General features: G+C 44.1%; 1 protein-coding gene across 4 annotated transcripts in view; it reads left to right on the forward strand.

Annotated features, from left to right (window-relative positions):
• Positions 1-3,075: 3,075 nt before the first annotated feature.
• The window catches only part of LOC117340801 (glucose-6-phosphate exchanger SLC37A2-like), a 73,424-nt gene continuing 54,573 nt past the window's right edge, over positions 3,076-21,926 (forward strand). For all 4 annotated transcript variants that reach the window (XM_033902575.1, XM_033902576.1, XM_033902577.1 and 1 more), the window contains exon 1: positions 3,076-3,205. In XM_033902575.1, the coding sequence (XP_033758466.1) occupies positions 3,138-3,205 (68 nt within the window). In that variant the 5' untranslated portion in view covers positions 3,076-3,137. The remainder of the gene's footprint in view (positions 3,206-21,926) is intronic.

The raw sequence follows: 21,926 nt of genomic DNA on the forward strand, positions 1-21,926 counted from the left end.
ATTGTCAAGAATATATTATATGATATTTCGAAACAGCATGTTAAAATCTTCCTACGGCTCGCCTCAGAAACTTTCAATGTTATCGTAAACTAGCAAATTCGGTAAAAAACCGAAACTCACCGATTTCGCCTGCATCCATCTTTGATGGCCGTAGTATATATTAAGGTCACCACTATGTACATTTGTACACAGTGGGTCGGGAGTATTATTGAGAAAAGGAGATCAAACGATGTATAAACGGAGGGTGTGGCTCCCCTTGGGCCAGAGGGACAGGGGCCCACTTGGGGAAATTGAGGTAAATCCTTTAAATCCCTACATGTCATGAACACCTGAATGGATTTTATCAAAATTTGGTCTTGGACATTATTGGGCAAAGGGAATCTAACGTTTTATAAACAATAAGTGTGGCCGAAGGGTGGGGCCCATTTGGAAAAATTGAGGTAGGTCCATTAAATCCCTACTAGTCCTGAATGCCTGAATGGATTTTGATGAAATTTGGTCTGGGGCATGATTGGCCGAAAGATATCAAACGTTGTATAAACAAAGAGTGTGGCTCCCTTGGGGCGGAAGGGGCGGGACCCAATAGGTGAAATTGTGGTATATCATTTAAAGCCCTACTTGTCCTGAACGCCTTAATGGGTTTTGATGAAATTTAGTCTCATTTGGTAGTTTTCGTTTTGGAAAATCAAGAGTAAATGCATTAACAATGTACGAGCGTGTTATGGGCTCGGGTAAGTTACCTTAAATGATCTTGAAAAGGTCCTGACCAAGTGTTGTTATTGTTTGGGTCGGCCCGTATTCAAGGATGGCCGTCATCTTGAAAAAACACATTTAAAACTTCTCAACTTCCACTTGTGTCATAAGCTGATAATCGGTAGGAATCCACTTGTGTCATAAGATGATGATCGGTAGGAATCCACTTGTGTCATTAGATGATGATCGGTAGGAATCCACTTGTGTCATAAGATGATGATCGGTAGGAATCCACTTGTGTCATAAGATGATGATCGGTAGGAATCCACTTGTGTCATAAGATGATGATCGGTAGGAATGTTAAGGGAAGCCAACAAAGTATTATCTTTCAGTAAAAAGTTTAATATGGAAGTCTGACAACCATTTTGTAACATGGATGCGCCATCATGGTTTTCCTGAATAACACCGGTTTCAAACTTCTCAGGTTCCCAGGGGGGTTCATTTTGAGTTGACCCCAACCCAATTGAATGAATGACATTGAAACGTATATAAAATATGTGGGACAGTATTTTGCAGAAGTCTTGGCGTTGTGGTTTATCAGGAATTGTGACTGACGATATCACCCCCAAGATCTACCGATCTAAGAATTAAGCTTACCCACAATATGCCAATTAATAAAGTGACCTTCCAAAAAAAAAGTAATTCTGCATCCTTCAGCAGAGCGTTAATGCAACAACAGCCTTTCAAAGTCAATTATATTCCTTAAAATGACATGATGACTGTCAGTAAAACATCCAGGAATGCACAATAACCAAGACTGACACTTCCTGTCATTGTGTATTTGGGTGATACTTTATTTCATTCTCTCATTCACAGCATTAATGCTCGACCTTGGCACTTTGATCTTCTTGTGAATATATCATGAGTGACCTTGACACTTTGATCTTCTTGTGAATATATCATGAGTGACCTTGACACTTTGATCTTCTTGTGAATATATCATGAGTGACCTTGGCACTTTGATCTTCTTGTAAATATATCATGAGTGACCTTGACACTTTGATCTTCTTGTGAATATATCATGAGTGACCTTGACACTTTGATCTCCTTGTGAGTATATTATGAGTGACCTTGACACTTTGACCTCCTTGTGAGTATATTATGAGTGACCTTGACACTTTGATATCCTTGTGAATATTATCGACTATGACACTACTCAAATAGGATTATTACGACCATCAAGTCTCCAGGAGGAGCTGCTAGTCTAACACATTGTAGCTTGAAAGATCAACGCAAAACATGTCACACCTATTAACACGTGGTACCTTAGTTTGGTTTATTTTGTTTAACGTCCTATTAACAGCCAGGGTCATTTAAGGACGTGCCAGGTTTTGGAGGTGGAGGAAAGCCGGTGTACCCGGAGAAAAACCATCGACCTACGATCAGTACCTGGCAACTGCCCCACGTAGGTTTCGAACTCGCAACCCAGAGGTGGAGGGCTAGTGTTAAAGTGTCGGGACACCTTAACCACTCGGCCACCGCGGCCCCTACACACATGATGCCTGTATAAATTTAGCAATACAAAACGTATACTGAGAAAGAAGTTTAGATCATTGTATAATGACTGAATGATACACTGTAATAACGGCTTGACGATGTGTTAACAATCATATTTCCCTTCACTCTTGAAAATATGACTAATACTTTGTTGTTTAAATTTTCACGAGCACGGTACCAGTTAACAAACATAAATACATCGTAATATCCGTGTCCCTGATGTACAAGACACGTGATTTATATCTTCATCACGCTATAGCTAGCGGATGATCAATTACACGAGTAAAAACCACAAGAACTTGTGGACATGATTATGATGTTTTTAAGTTAAATGTTACATCATAGACGAGTAAATTACTGTATTACAATCGCATGCTTAATTTGTGAAAAAAAATATCGTTCCTTGGCCTACAGTAATTTACTCGTCAATAATATTACATTTAAATTAAAAACAGCATAATCATGTCCACAAGTACATATGTACCTGTGGTAAAAACTTGATGACATATAATATATATATATAACACTAGGATATAAGTAATGCCCTGTCACAGTATTATAATCGATATAAAGTTATTGATATTGACACTGCATGCAATCTAACTAGCATTTTGAATTGTTAAGTAGACGTTCTGTGAGATGTCAGTGACATAAATCTGCTGTGCAGACATACTTAGTGTACCGACGGTCAGTTGGTAACCTATACATACGTGAAGCATTAAGCTGACTAGGCTTCCAAATCAAGCTCTACTAGTGTTACGATAAATAACGAGGTGTACCGAAATCTCCGTGCGGACTATATGTATACACCTGAGTATAATACACGGGACGTTCGAAGGACCAGGTCACTCTCGTAACAGCTGAGCAGTGACAAACACCAGCTAGTCATGGTCAGTGCTGTTCCTCCGGGGATTAGGGTCCTTCCCTGTGGGCCGTGTGGGGACAGGAACGTCACGTAAGTAACACTTATAGTAATAGACACCAGACAAACAGTGGACCAACAGGCGGATATAGACCAACCATTCCCCACACAATAAACACGGCATTTATAACCACAGGTTAGTTAATGAATGGGCCGACTTATAATTACATATGACTGTACGGTGACATGTGGTCTGACGTTACCTGTTGTTTTATTGTGTCTGAACTATTTAAATATGAGGTAAAGTAAAATGTATTATAAGTCGCTACAGTTTAAATATGATAAGATGTATAAGTCTTTGACGACCAACCTTGAAACATTAAAACATATGACCTAACATAAGCATAAGATAAACATAAGAAGGGTGTATCAAGTAAAACAGTTGGTTATCGGATATATTTAAACTGAGAGAATGGACTAAATATATATCTTTGTTTAGGTCATAAAATATGTAGGCAGCATTTGTTGATCAATAACCGTAATGATTCCACGACGGAAAAAATGAAAATAAATAAATACCGCCATTTATAGAAATAAATAAATTTCTACCCGTTAAAGAAATAAATATGTGTTTCGCTTGGAAGTCAGTATTTCTAGCAGTATACAATATGTCCTACCATTTAAAGAAAGGTAAACATCGGTCATTTTAAAGAATATATATTTCACTCATTTCTGCAGAAATAAATATCTCTACAATATTCAGACATTTTATATCATGTAAAATAAATGTGATATAATGTACTGAAATCCCGAGGCTTAACGACACCAGATTGTCACATCAGTGACATTAAGTAGGTCACATTATTGTTAATATTGATACTGATAATTTCACGTGAGGTTTCTATTATCAGCTGGATATTCGTTCCACAGATTGTATCTAAACTGCTGTTATATCGTGTAAGGCCGAGCCATTTCTGTATTTTTAAACAATTTTCCTATCAATATATTGTTCTGCAAGACACAGAGGTATGAATGGTGTATTAATTTCACACGAAATTTCATGAAACGAGTCGTAGAAGATTTTATTTTTTCGAGCCAGGGTATATATTACACGGTCGACTACATAACAGAACGATTATAACGTTATTAAGCGATGTCAGTATTACCTTGTAGTTCAAACTCACAGAACCCGTTCTATTTTTCCAATTGATCAGTTAGCATACATTAGCAAAGAATCTGCTATCATTATGTTTGTCTTGTTTTACTAGACCCGGAAGTGTATTTCGGTAAGATTTTGGTAGAGGAGGCATTCCGAATTATTCCAAACACTACACACGTCCTCCTCACATCGCCATACCAGTAAATACCCGAAACATACCAGGACTCGAACTCACGAGTTCCAAACCGTAGGCGGCTGTTGCTGTAATCAATCGAGCTGCTATCTTGAATCTGGTCATCACGAAATAGACTAGTCTACTTCTGATACTGAGCAAGGTCTGACCATACACATACACATGACACCCCAGTCAAACTCTGATATTGAGCAAATTCTGACTAGAAGCACACAAATAACGTCCCAGTCCAGTTATGATACTGAGGAAATGTCTGACCATATATACACACACGACACCCCAGTCCAGTTCTGATACTGGGGAAAGTCTGACCATACACACACACGACAACCCAGTCCAGTTCTGATATTGAGGAAAGGTCTGACCATATACACACACACGACACCCCAGTCCAGTTCTGATACTGGGGAAAGGTCTGACCATATATACACACACGACACTCCAGTCCAGTTCTGATACTGAGGACAAGGTCTGACCATATATACTCACACGACACCCCAGTCCAGTTCTGATACTGAGGAAATGTCTGACCATATATACACACACACACGACACCCCAGTCCAGTTCTGATACTGAACAAGGTCTGACCATATATACACACGACACCCCAGTCCAGTTCTGATACTGAGGAAAGGTCTGACCATATATACTCACACGACACCCCAGTCCAGTTCTGATACTGAGGCAAGGTCTGACCATATATACACACACACGACACCCCAGTCCAGTTCTGATACTGAGGAAAGGTCTGACCATATATACTCACACGACACCCCAGTCCAGTTCTGATACTGAACAAGGTCTGACCATATATACACACACACGACACTCCAGTCCAGTTCTGATACTGAGGACAGTCTGACCATATATACACACACGACACCCCAGTCCAGTTATGATACTGAGGAAAGTCTGACCATAAACACACACGACAACCCAGTCCAGTTCTGATATTGAGGAAAGGTCTGACCATATACACACACACGACACCCCAGTCCAGTTCTGATACTGGGGAAAGGTCTGACCATATATACACACACACGACACCCCAGTCCAGTTCTGATACTGAGAAAAGGTCTTAACATATATACACACACACGACACCCCAGTCCAGTTCTGATACTGGGGAAATGTCTGACCATATATACACACACACGACACCCCAGTCCAGTTCTGATACTGGGGAAATGTCTGACCATATACACACACACACGACACCCCAGTCCAGTTCTGATACTGAGGTAAAGTCTGACCATATATACACACACACGACACCCCAGTCCAGTTCTGATACTGAGGAAAGGTCTGACCATATATACTCACACGACACCCCAGTCCAGTTCTGATACTGAACAAGGTCTGACCATATATACACACACACGACACTCCAGTCCAGTTCTGATACTGAGGACAGTCTGACCATATATACACACACGACACCCCAGTCCAGTTATGATACTGAGGAAAGTCTGACCATAAACACACACGACAACCCAGTCCAGTTCTGATATTGAGGAAAGGTCTGACCATATACACACACACGACACCCCAGTCCAGTTCTGATACTGAGAAAAGGTCTTAACATATATACACACACACGACACCCCAGTCCAGTTCTGATACTGGGGAAATGTCTGACCATATATACACACACACGACACCCCAGTCCAGTTCTGATACTGGGGAAATGTCTGACCATATACACACACACACGACACCCCAGTCCAGTTATGATACTGAGGTAAAGTCTGACCATATATACACACACGACACTCCAATCCAGTTCTGATACTGAGTAAAGGTCTGACCATATACACACACACGACACCCCAATCCAGTTCTGATACTGGGGAAAGGTCTGACCATATATACACACACGACACCCCAGTCCAGTTCTGATACTGGGGAAAGGTCTGACCATATATACACACACACGACACCCCAGTCCAGTTCTGATACTGGGGAAATGTCTGACCATATATACACACACACGACACCCCAGTCCAGTTCTGATACTGAGGTAAGGTCTGACCATATATACACACACACGACAACCCCAGTCCAGTTCTGATACTGAGGAAAGGTCTGACCATATATACTCACACGACACCCCAGTCCAGTTATGATACTGAGGAAAGTCTGACCATAAACACACACGACAACCCAGTCCAGTTCTGATATTGAGGAAAGGTCTGACCATATACACACACACGACACCCCAGTCCAGTTCTGATACTGGGGAAAGGTCTGACCATATATACACACACACGACATTCCAGTCCAGTTCTGATACTGAGAAAAGGTCTTAACATATATACACACACACGACACCCCAGTCCAGTTCTGATACTGGGGAAATGTCTGACCATATATACACACACACGACACCCCAGTCCAGTTCTGATACTGGGGAAATGTCTGACCATATACACACACACACGACACCCCAGTCCAGTTCTGATACTGAGGTAAAGTCTGACCATATATACACACACGACACCCCAGTCCAGTTCTGATACTGAGGAAAGGTCTGACCATATATACTCACACGACACCCCAGTCCAGTTCTGATACTGAACAAGGTCTGACCATATATACACACACACGACACTCCAGTCCAGTTCTGATACTGAGGACAGTCTGACCATATATACACACACGACACCCCAGTCCAGTTATGATACTGAGGAAAGTCTGACCATAAACACACACGACAACCCAGTCCAGTTCTGATATTGAGGAAAGGTCTGACCATATACACACACACGACACCCCAGTCCAGTTCTGATACTGAGAAAAGGTCTTAACATATATACACACACACGACACCCCAGTCCAGTTCTGATACTGGGGAAATGTCTGACCATATATACACACACACGACACCCCAGTCCAGTTCTGATACTGGGGAAATGTCTGACCATATACACACACACACGACACCCCAGTCCAGTTCTGATACTGAGGTAAAGTCTGACCATATATACACACACGACACTCCAATCCAGTTCTGATACTGAGTAAAGGTCTGACCATATACACACACACGACACCCCAATCCAGTTCTGATACTGGGGAAAGGTCTGACCATATATACACACACGACACCCCAGTCCAGTTCTGATACTGGGGAAATGTCTGACCATATATACACACACACGACACCCCAGTCCAGTTCTGATACTGAGGTAAGGTCTGACCATATATACACACACACGACAACCCCAGTCCAGTTCTGATACTGAGGAAAGGTCTGACCATATATACTCACACGACACCCCAGTCCAGTTCTGATACTGAGGAAAGGTCTGACCATATATAGACATACATGATACCCCAGTCCAGTTCTGATACTGAGGACAGTCTGACCATATATACACACACGACACCCCAGTCCAGTTATGATACTGAGGAAAGTCTGACCATAAACACACACGACAACCCAGTCCAGTTCTGATATTGAGGAAAGGTCTGACCATATATACACACACACGACACCCCAGTCCAGTTCTGATACTGGGGAAAGGTCTGACCATATATACACACACAACACTCCAGTCCAGTTCTGATACTGAGTAAAAGGTCTGACCATATACACACACACGACACCCCAATCCAGTTCTGATACTGGGGAAAGGTCTGACCATATATACACACACGATACCCCAGTCCAGTTCTGATACTGGGGAAAGGTCTGACCATATATACACACACACGACACCCCAGTCCAGTTCTGATACTGGGGAAATGTCTGACCATATATACACACACACGACACCCCAGTCCAGTTCTGATACTGAGGTAAGGTCTGACCATATATACACACACACGACACCCCAGTCCAGTTCTGATACTGAGGTAAGGTCTGACCATATACACACACACGACACCCCAGTCCAGTTCTGATACCGAGGAAAAGTCTGGCCATATATACACACATGACACCCCAGTCCAGTTCTGATACTGGGGAAGGGTCTGACCATATATACACACACACGACACCCCAGTCCCGTTCTGATACTGAGGAAAGGTCTGACCATATATACTCACACGACACCCCAGTCCAGTTCTGATACTGAGGAAAGTCTGACCATATATACACACGACACCCCAGTCCAGTTCTGATACTGAACGAGATCTGACCATATATACACACACACGACACCCCAGTCCCGTTCTGATACTGAGGAAAGTCTGACCATATATACACGACACCCCAGTCCAGTTCTGATACTGGGGAAAGTCTGGCCATATATACACACACGACACCCCAGTCTAGTTCTGATACTGGAGAAAGGTCTGACCATATATACACACACGACAACCCAGTCCAGTTCTGATACTGGGGAAAGGTCTGACCATATATACACACACGACACCCCAGTCCAGTTCTGATACTGAACAAGGTCTGACCATATATACACACACACGACACTCCAGTCCAGTTCTGATACTGAGGACAGTCTGACCATATATACACACACGACACCCCAGTCCAGTTATGATACTGAGGAAAGTCTGACCATAAACACACACGACAACCCAGTCCAGTTCTGATATTGAGGAAAGGTCTGACCATATACACACACACGACACCCCAGTCCAGTTCTGATACTGGGGAAATGTCTGACCATATATACACACACACGACACCCCAGTCCAGTTCTGATACTGAGAAAAGGTCTTAACATATATACACACACACGACACCCCAGTCCAGTTCTGATACTGGGGAAAGGTCTGACCATATATACACACACGACACCCCAGTCCAGTTCTGATACTGGGGAAAGGTCTGACCATATATACACACACACGACACCCCAGTCCAGTTCTGATACTGGGGAAATGTCTGACCATATATACACACACACGACACCCCAGTCCAGTTCTGATACTGAGGTAAGGTCTGACCATATATACACACACACGACACCCCAGTCCAGTTCTGATACTGGGGAAATGTCTGACCATATATACACACACGACACCCCAGTCCAGTTCTGATACTGAGGACAGTCTGACCATATATACACACACGACACCCCAGTCCAGTTCTGATACTGAGGAAAGGTCTGACCATATATAGACATACATTATACCCCAGTCCAGTTCTGATACTGAGGACAGTCTGACCATATATACACACACGACACCCCAGTCCAGTTATGATACTGAGGAAAGTCTGACCATAAACACAGACGACAACCCAGTCCAGTTCTGATATTGAGGAAAGGTCTGACCATATATACACACACACGACACCCCAGTCCAGTTCTGATACTGGGGAAAGGTCTGACCATATATACACACACGACACTCCAGTCCAGTTCTGATACTGAGTAAAAGGTCTGACCATATACACACACACGACACCCCAATCCAGTTCTGATACTGGGGAAAGGTCTGACCATATATACACACACGATACCCCAGTCCAGTTCTGATACTGGGGAAAGGTCTGACCATATATACACACACACGACACCCCAGTCCAGTTCTGATACTGGGGAAATGTCTGACCATATATACACACACACGACACCCCAGTCCATTTCTGATACTGAGGAAAGGTCTGACCATATATACACACACACGACACCCCAGTCCAGTTCTGACACTGAGGTAAGGTCTGACCATATACACACACACGACACCCCAGTCCAGTTCTGATACCAAGGAAAAGTCTGGCCATATATACACACATGACACCCCAGTCCAGTTCTGATACTGGGGAAGGGTCTGACCATATATACACACACACGACACCCCAGTCCCGTTCTGATACTGAGGAAAGGTCTGACCATATATACTCACACGACACCCCAGTCCAGTTCTGATACTGAGGAAAGTCTGACCATATATACACACGACACCCCAGTCCAGTTCTGATACTGAACGAGATCTGACCATATATACACACACACGACACCCCAGTCCCGTTCTGATACTGAGGAAAGTCTGACCATATATACACGACACCCCAGTCCAGTTCTGATACTGGGGAAAGGTCTGACCATATATACACACACGACACCCCAGTCCAGTTCTGATACTGGGGAAAGGTCTGACCATATATACACACACGACACCCCAGTCCAGTTCTGATACTGAGGAAAGGTCTGACCATATATACACACACGACACCCCAGTCCAGTTCTGATACTGAACAAGGTCTGACCATATATACACACACGACACCCCAGTCCAGTTCTGATACTGAGGAAAGGTCTGACCATATATACTCACACGACACCCCAGTCCAGTTCTGATACTGAGGAAAGGTCTGACCATATATAGACATACATTATACCCCAGTCCAGTTCTGATACTGAGGACAGTCTGACCATATATACACACACGACACCCCAGTCCAGTTATGATACTGAGGAAAGTCTGACCATAAACACAGACGACAACCCAGTCCAGTTCTGATATTGAGGAAAGGTCTGACCATATATACACACACACGACACCCCAGTCCAGTTCTGATACTGGGGAAAGGTCTTACCATATATACACACACGACACTCCTGTCCAGTTCTGATACTGAGTAAAAGGTCTGACCATATACACACACACGACACCCCAATCCAGTTCTGATACTGGGGAAAGGTCTGACCATATATACACACACGATACCCCAGTCCAGTTCTGATACTGGGGAAAGGTCTGACCATATATACACACACACGACACCCCAGTCCAGTTCTGATACTGGGGAAATGTCTGACCATATATACACACACACGACACCCCAGTCCAGTTCTGATACTGAGGTAAGGTCTGACCATATATACACACACACGACACCCCAGTCCAGTTCTGACACTGAGGTAAGGTCTGACCATATACACACACACGACACCCCAGTCCAGTTCTGATACCGAGGAAAAGTCTGGCCATATATACACACATGACACCCCAGTCCAGTTCTGATACTGGGGAAGGGTCTGACCATATATACACACACACACGACACCCCAGTCCCGTTCTGATACTGAGGAAAGGTCTGACCATATATACTCACACGACACCCCAGTCCAGTTCTGATACTGAGGAAAGTCTGACCATATATACACACGACACCCCAGTCCAGTTCTGATACTGAACGAGATCTGACCATATATACACACACACGACACCCCAGTCCCGTTCTGATACTGAGGAAAGTCTGACCATATATACACGACACCCCAGTCCAGTTCTGATACTGGGGAAAGTCTGACCATATATACACACACGACACCCCAGTCCAGTTCTGATACTGGAGAAAGGTCTGACCATATATACACACACGACAACCCAGTCCAGTTCTGATACTGGGGAAAGGTCTGACCATATATACACACACGACACCCCAGTCCAGTTCTGATACTGAACAAGGTCTGACCATATATACACACACACGACACTCCAGTCCAGTTCTGATACTGAGGAAAGGTCTGACCATATATACTCACACGACACCCCAGTCCAGTTCTGATACTGAGGAAAGTCTGACCATATATACACACGACACCCCAGTCCAGTTCTGATACTGAACGAGATCTGACCATATATACACACACACGACACCCCAGTCCCGTTCTGATACTGAGGAAAGTCTGACCATATATACACGACACCCCAGTCCAGTTCTGATACTGGGGAAAGTCTGACCATATATACACACACGACACCCCAGTCCAGTTCTGATACTGGAGAAAGGTCTGACCATATATACACACACGACAACCCAGTCCAGTTCTGATACTCGGGAAAGGTCTGACCATATATACACACACGACACCCCAGTCCAGTTCTGATACTGAACAAGGTCTGACCATATATACACACACACGACACTCCAGTCCAGTTCTGATACTGAGGACAGTCTGACCATATATACACACACGACACCCCAGTCCAGTTATGATACTGAGGAAAGTCTGACCATAAACACACACGACAACCCAGTCCAGTTCTGATATTGAGGAAAGGTCTGACCATATACACACACACGACACCCCAGTCCAGTTCTGATACTGAGAAAAGGTCTTAACATATATACACACACACGACACCCCAGTCCAGTTCTGATACTGGGGAAATGTCTGACCATATACACACACACACGACACCCCAGTCCAGTTCTGATACTGAGAAAAGGTCTTAACATATATACACACACACGACACCCCAGTCCAGTTCTGATACTGAGAAAAGGTCTGACCATATATACACACACACGACACCCCAGTCCAGTTCTGATACTGGGGAAATGTCTGACCATATACACACACACACGACACCCCAGTCCAGTTCTGATACTGGGGAAAGTCTGACCATACACACACACGACACCCCAGTCCAGTTCTGATACTGAGGTAAGGTCTGACCATATACACACACACGACACCCCAGTCCAGTTCTGATACCGAGGAAAAGTCTGGCCATATATACACACATGACACCCCAGTCCAGTTCTGATACTGGGGAAGGGTCTGACCATATATACACACACACGACACCCCAGTCCCGTTCTGATACTGAGGAAAGGTCTGACCATATATACACACGACACCCCAGTCCAGTTCTGATACTGAGGAAAGGTCTGACCATATATACTCACACGACACCCCAGTCCAGTTCTGATACTGAGGAAAGTCTGACCATATATACACACGACACCCCAGTCCAGTTCTGATACTGAACGAGATCTGACCATATATACACACACACGACACCCCAGTCCCGTTCTGATACTGAGGAAAGTCTGACCATATATACACGACACCCCAGTCCAGTTCTGATACTGGGGAAAGTCTGACCATATATACACACGCGACACCCCAGTCCAGTTCTGATACTGGAGAAAGGTCTGACCATATATACACACACAACAACCCAGTCCAGTTCTGATACTGGGGAAAGGTCTGACCATATATACACACACGACACCCCAGTCCAGTTCTGATACTGGGGAAAGGTCTGACCATATATACACACACGACACCCCAGTCCAGTTCTGATACTGGGTAAGGTCTGACCATATATACACACACACGACACCCCAGTCCAGTTCTGATACTGGGGAAATGTCTGACCATATATACACACACACGACACCCCAGTCCAGTTCTGATACTGAGGTAAGGTCTGACCATATATACACACACACGACACCCCAGTCCAGTTCTGATACCGAGGAAAGGTCTGGCCATATATACACACATGACACCCCAGTCCAGTTCTGATACTGGGGAAAGGTCTGACCATATATACACACACACGACACCCCAGTCCCGTTCTGATACTGAGGAAATGTCTGACCATATATACACACACGACACCCCAGTCCAGTTCTGATACTGAGGAAAGGTCTGACCATATATACTCACACGACACCCCAGTCCAGTTCTGATACTGAGGAAAGGTCTGACCATATATACTCACACGACACCACAGTCCAGTTCTGATAATGAGGAACGGTCTGACCATATATACACATACATGATACCCCAGTCCAGTTCTGATACTGAGGTAAGGTCTGACCATATATACTCACACGACACCCCAGTCCAGTTCTGATAATGAGGAACGGTCTGACCATATATACACATACATGATACCCCAGTCCAGTTCTGATACTGAGGTAAGGTCTGACCATATATACACACATGACACCCGAGTCCAGTTCTGATACTGAGGAAAGGTCTGACCATATACACATACACGACACCCCAGTCCCGTTCTGATACTGAGGAAAGTCTGACCATATATACACGACACCCCAGTCCAGTTCTGATACTGGGGAAAGTCTGACCATATATACACACACGACACCCCAGTCCCGTTCTGATACTGAGGAAAGTCTGACCATATATACACACACACGACACCCCAGTCCAGTTCTGATACTGAGGAAAGGTCTGACCATATATACACACACGACGCCTCAGTCCAGTTCTGATACTGGGGAAAGGTCTGACCATATACACACACACGACACCCCAGTCCAGTTCTGATACTGGGGAAAGGTCTGACCATATATACACACACGACGCCTCAGTCCCGTTCTGATACTGAGGAAAGTCTGACCATATACACACACACGACACCCCAGTCCAGTTCTGATACTGAGGAAAGGTCTGACCATATATACACACACGACGCCTCAGTCCAGTTCTGATACTGGGGAAAGGTCTGACCATATACACACACACGACACCCCAGTCCAGTTCTGATACTGGGGAAAGTCTGACCATATATACACACACACGACACCCCAGTCCAGTTCTGATACTGAGGAAAGGTCTGACCATATATACACACACACGACACCCCAGTCCAGTTCTGATACTGGGGAAAGGTCTGACCATATATACACACACGACACCCCAGTCCAGTTCTGATACTGAGGAAAGGTCTGACCATATATACACACACACACGACACCCCAGTCCAGTTCTGATACTGAGGAAAGGTCTGACCATATATACACATACACGACACCCCAGTCCCGTTCTGATACTGAGGAAAGGTCTGACCATATACACACGACACCCCAGTCCAGTTCTGATACTGGGGAAAGGTCTGGCCATATATACACACACACGACACCCCAGTACAGTTCTGATACTGGGGAACGTCTGACCATATATACACACACGACACCCCAGTCCATTTCTGATACTGGGGAAAGGTCTGACCATATATACACACACGACACCCCAGTCCAGTTCTGATACTGGCGAAAGGTCTGACCATATATACACACACGACACTCCAGTCCAGTTCTGATACTGGGGAAAGTCTGACCATATATACACACACGACACCCCAGTCCAGTTCTGATACTGGAGAAAGGTCTGACCATATATACACACACGACAACCCAGTCCAGTTCTGATACTGGGGAAAGGTCTGACCATATATACACACACGACAACCCAGTCCAGTTCTGATAATGGGGAAAGTCTGACCATATATACACACACACGACACCCCAGTCCAGTTCTGATACTCAGGACAGTCTGACCATATATACACACACGACACCCCAGTCCAGTTCTGATACTCAGGACAGTCTGACCATATATACACACACGACACCCCAGTCCAGTTCTGATACTGGGGAAAGGTCTGACCATATATACACACACGATAACCCAGTCCAGTTCTGATATTGAACAAGGTCTGACCATATATACACACATGACACCCCAGTCCAGTTCTGATAATGGGGAAAGGTCTGACCATATATACACACACACGACACCCCAGTCCAGTTCTGATATTGAGGAAAGGTCTGACCCTATATACACACACACGACAACCCAGTCCAGTTCTGATACTGGGGAAAGTCTGACCATATATACACACGACACCCCAGTCCAGTTCTGATACTGAGGTAAGGTCTGACCATATATACACACACGACACCCCAGTCCAGTTCTGATACTGAGGTAAGGTCTGACCATATATACACACACGACACCCCAGTCCAGTTCTGATACTGATGTAAGGTCTGACCATATATACACACACACGACACCCCAGTCCAGTTCTGATACTGAGGTAAGGTCTGACCATATATACACACACACGACACCCCAGTCCAGTTCTGATACTGAGGAAAGGTCTGACCATATATACACACACGACACCCCAGTCCAGTTCTGATACTGGGGAAAGTCTGACCATATATACACACACACGACACCCCAGTCCAGTTCTGATACTGGGGAAAGGTCTGACCATATACACACACACACGACATCCCAGTCCAGTTCTGATACTGAGCATGGTTTTGCTATCAACACAAAATCGACATCTCCGTTAATTAAGTTCTGATACTGAACAGGGTCTGACTATAAAAACAGATGTCACGACGCCTTTCCATATTATCTTTTGTGTCAAATTAATCTTTTGTCCTAGTGGGGTTGCATATATGTTGCGATTTTGCCCCGTTATTAACCTAGCGTCAAAAGGACATTGTCTAATAAGGTTAATATAGGTAGATGGTTTAGAATCCTATTTTTATTCTGTGATAGACTTCTTCCCAAATATGCCCTCTAAAGGCCGGTCGTTGTACTTTATAGGGAAATACACATCTGTCCTCTAAAGGCCGGTCGTTGTACTTTATAGGGAAATACATATCTGCCCTCTAAAGGCCGGGTCATTGTACTTTATAGGGAAATACACATCTGTCCTCTAAAGGCCGGTCGTTGTACTTTATAGGGAAATACATATCTGCCCTCTAAAGGCCGGGTCATTGTACTTTATAGGGAAATACACATCTGTCCTCTAAAGGCCGGGTCGTCGTACTTTATAGGGAAATACATATCTGTCCTCTAAAGGCCGGGTCGTTGTACTTTATAGGGAAATACACATATGTCCTCTAAAGGCAGGGTCATTGTATTTTATAGGGAAATACATATCTGCCCTCTAAAGGCCGGTCGTTGTACTTTATAGGGAAATACACATCTGCCCTCTAAAGGCCGGGTCATTGTACTTTATAAGGAAATATACATCTGTCCTCTAAAGGCCGGGTCGTTGTACTTTATAAGGAAATATACATCTGCCCTCTAAAGGCCGGGTCATTGTACTTTATAGGGAAATACACATCTGTCCTCTAAAGGCCGGGTCGTCGTACTTTATAGGGAAATACATATCTGTCCTCTAAAGGCCGGGTCGTTGTACTTTATAGGGAAATACACATATGTCCTCTAAAGGCAGGGTCATTGTATTTTATAGGGAAATACATATCTGCCCTCTAAAGGCCGGTCGTTGTACTTTATAGGGAAATACACATCTGCCCTCTAAAGGCCGGTCGTTGTACTTTATAGGGAAATACAAATCTGTCCTCTAAAGGCCGGTCATTGTACTTTATAGGGAAATATACATCTGTCCTCTAAAGGCCGGGTCGTTGTACTTTATAGGGAAATATACATCTGTCCTCTAAAGGCCGGGTCGTTGTACTTTATAAGGAAATATACATCTGCCCTCTAAAGGCCGGGTCATTGTACTTTATAGGGAAATACACATCTGTCCTCTAAAGGCCGGGTCGTTGTACTTTATAGGGAAATACACATCTGTCCTCTAAAGGCCGGGTCGTTGTACTTTATAGGGAAATACACATCTGTCCTCTAAAGGCCGGGTCGTTGTACTTTATAAGGAAATACATATCTGTCCTCTAAAGGCCGGGTCGTTGTACTTTATAGGGAAATACACATCTGTCCTCTAAAGGCCGGGTCATTGTACTTTATAGGGAAATAAACATCTGTCCTCTAAAGGCCGGGTCATTGTACTTGATAGGGAAATACAAATCTGTCCTCTAAAGGCCGGTCGTTGTACTTTATAGGGAAATACAAATCTGTCCTCTAAAGGCCGGTCATTGTACTTTATAGGGAAATACACATCTGTCCTCTAAAGGCCGGGTCGTTGTACTTGATAGGGAAATACAAATCTGTCCTCTAAAGGCCGGTCGTTGTACTTTATAGGGAAATACAAATCTGTCCTCTAAAGGCCGGTCATTGTACTTTATAGGGAAATACACATCTGTCCTCTAAAGGCCGGGTCGTTGTACTTTATAGGGAAATACATATCTGCCCTCTAAAGGCCGGGTCGTTGTACTTTATAGGGAAATATACATCGGCCCTCTAAAGGCCGGGTCATTGTACTTGATAGGGAAATACACATCTGTCCTCTAAAGGCCGGGTCGTTGTACTTTATAGGGAAATACATATCTGCCCTCTAAAGGCCGGGTCGTTGTACTTTATAGGGAAATACACATCTGTCCTCTAAAGGCCGGGTCGTTGTACTTTATAGGGAAATACATATCTGCCTCTAAAGGCCGGGTCGTTGTACTTTATAGGGAAATACATATCTGTCCTCTAAAGGCCGGGTCATTGTACTTTATAGGGAAATACACATCTGTCCTCTAAAGGCCGGGTCATTGTACTTTATACAGAAATACAAATACGATGATCTCCAATTCTAAACAAATCAACAAAAACAATATTTCTGGCCTTGATAAGTTCACTGTCCTCTGAGAGACTGTTTTTGTAGGGAGTCTGATAAGGCGGTATCTAGACCACCCTATAACGCACACATTACAAATTGATCCTATGTTTCTAGGTAGACGTTCTACACTTGGGATATATCTTATCAATTTAAAGGGCGGCCGGAAATATACTTCCACTTTTGCTTTGTTGCCTGTATTTATTTTAGAATAAACTAGATAGCAATTTTGGCTTGGGGTTGGTTGATCAATGGAAGCAGTTTTAAAAGAATTCAATGGTGTTACAGTTAACATATATGTATTAGTCAGAATACAGACCAGTGAGATATCCAAGGAATTAGTCGGGTTAAGATGACCAACAATTGGCCAAATTTAAGGATCAGATACTTCCTGATTACTTTCCAGTTCAGAGTTATCTCCCCTTGAGATAGTCAGATTAATAACACCTTCCTTTTTGTGTATCTCCTCTAAAAGAGTAAAAATATTTACACCTCCAAATGGATGTATCTCCCCCGGATGATTTATACTTCTCGTTAAATGTTTCTTACCCTGAGAGATCCTGATTATTTACATCTCCCGTTTAATATCTGTAATCTGCCTTTTTTTTATATTTTATATTTCAGAAATACTCATAGTTTTGTATAGGCTAGTTTTTGCTAGAAATTCGTGGAGATGATAAGGAGGGGGAGCCAACAATGTGTAGATAGTTTTATGTCTCATAAACATTTTGACATGGCAGCCACGGCGGCCATTTTGTAAGATGATTGCACAATCATGGTTTTCATGAGCAACGCATATTTCAAACTTCCCAAGTTTCATCATTGTGATTCAATTTAAACTAACATGGAATGATCCAGAAATAGCACTGACCAAGTGTAGTTATTTCATTTGTCAGTCCAAAACCAAGATGACCACCATCTGGAAAATTACATTTTAATCTTCTCCAGATCTACTGGTGCAATGCTATTATGGAGCTAGAAAACGGTTGGGATGTTAAGGAAGGAAAGTCTAAGTTTTGTTCTTTTTAGGCCTCATATAAACCTTGACTTGACAGTCACGACATGAGTTGTCCTCATGGCTAACATACAATATCAAGCAATCTCATTTGTCTTCTGGGTTTCAAAGACGGTTATCTCCTCTGTCACAGTGACACTTATCTCCCCTGTCACAGTGACGATTATCTCCCCTGTCGCAGTGACAATTATCTCCCCTGTCGCAGTAACGATTATCTCCCCTGTTACAGTGTCGATTATATCCCCTGTCACAGTGACGATTATCTCCCCTGTCACAGTGACGATTATCTCCCCTGTCACAGTGACGATTATCTCCCCTGTCACAGTGACGATTATATCCCCTGTCACAGTGACGATTATCTCTTCTGTCACAGTGACGATTATATCCCCTGTCACAGTGACGATTATCTCCCCTGTCACAGTGACGATTATCTCCCCTGTCACAGTGACAATTATCTCCCCTGTCACAGTGACGATTATCTCCTCTGTCACAGCAACGATTATCTCTTCTGTAACAGTGACGATGATCTCCCCTGTCACAGTGACGATTATCTCCCCTGTCGCAGTGACGATTATCTCCCCTGTCGCAGTAACGATTAGATCCCCTGTTACAGTGTCGATTATATCCCCTGTCACAGTGACGATTATCTCCCCTGTCACAGTGACGATTATCTCCCCTGTCACAGTGACGATTATCTCCCCTGTCACAGTGACGATTATCTCTTCTGTCACAGTGACGATTATATCCCTGTCACAGTGACGATTATCTCCCCAGTCACAGTGACGATTATCTCCCCTATCACAGTGACAATTATCTTCCCTGTCACAGTGACGATTATCTCCTCTGTCACAGCAACGATTATCTCTTCTGTAACAGTGACGATTATCTTCCCTGTCACAGTGACGATTATCTCCCCTGTCACAGTGACGATTATCCCTGTCACAGTGACGATTATCTCCCCTGTCACAGTGACAATTATCTCCCCTGTCACGGTAACAATAATCTCCCCTGTCACAGCGACGATTATCTCCCCTGTCACAGTGACGATTATCCCTGTCACAGTGACGATTATCTCCCCTGTCACAGTGACGATTATCTCCCCGTCACGGTAACAATAATCTACCCTGTCACAGCGACGATTATCTCCCCTGTCACAGTGACGATTATATCCCCTGTCACAGTGACGATTATCTCCCCTGTCACAGTGACGATTATCTCCCCTGTCACAGTGACGATTATATCCCCTGTCACAGTGACGATTATCTCTCCTGTCACAGTGACGATTATATCCCCTGTCACAGTGACGATTATCTCCCCTGTCACAGTGACAATTATCTCCCCTGTCACGGTAACAATAATCTCCCGTCACAGTGATGATTATATCCCCTGTCACAGTGACGATTATCTCCCCTGTCACAGTGACGATTATCTCCCCTGTCACAGTGACGATTATATCCCCTGTCACAGTGACGATTATCTCTCCTGTCAGAGTGACGATTATATCCCCTGTCACAGTGACGATTATCTTCCCTGTCACAGTGACGATTATCTCCCCTGTCACAGTGACGATTATCTCCCCTGTCACAGTGACGATTACCTCCCCTGTTACAGTGACGGTTATCTCCCCTGTCACGGTGACAATTATCTCCCCTTTCACAGTGACGATTATCTCCCCTGTCACGGTAACAATTATCTCCCCTGTCACAGTGACGATTATCTCCCCTGTCACGGTAACAATTATCTCCCCTGTCACAGTGACGATTATCTCCCCTGTCACAGTGACGATTATCTCCCCTGTCATAGTGACGATTATATCCCCTGTCACAGTGACGATGATATCCCCTGTCACAGTCACGATTATATCCCGAGACACAGTGACGATTATCTCCCCTGTCACAGTGACGATTGTATCCCAAGACACAGTGACGATTATCTCCCCTGTCACAGTGACGATTATGTCCCAAGTCACAGTGACGATTATCTTCCCTGTCACAGTGACGATTATCTTCCCTGTCACAGTGACGATTATTTCCCCTGTCACAGAGGGGCTGCGGTGGCCGGGTGATTAAGGTGTACGGACACTTTATCACTAGCCCTCCACCTCTGGGTTGCGAGTTCGAAACCTACGTGGGGCAGTTGCCAGGTACTGACCGTTGGCCGGTGGTTTTTCTCCGGGTACTCCGGCTTTCCTCCACCTCCAAAACCTGGCACGTCCTTAAATGACCCTGGCTGTTAATAGGACGTTAAACAAAAACAAACCAAACCCTTGTCACAGTGACGATTATCTCCCATGTCACAGTGACGATTATCTCCCTTGTCACAGTGTCGATTATCTCCCCTGTCACAGTGACGATTATATCCCCTGTCACAGTGACGATTATCTCCCCTGTCACAGTGACGATTATCTCCCTTGTCACAGTGACGATTATTTTCCCTGTC

The sequence above is a fragment of the Pecten maximus genome, chromosome 13 (assembly GCF_902652985.1).
Source record: "Pecten maximus chromosome 13, xPecMax1.1, whole genome shotgun sequence".
In the NCBI taxonomy this organism is placed as follows: Eukaryota; Metazoa; Mollusca; class Bivalvia; order Pectinida; family Pectinidae; genus Pecten; species Pecten maximus.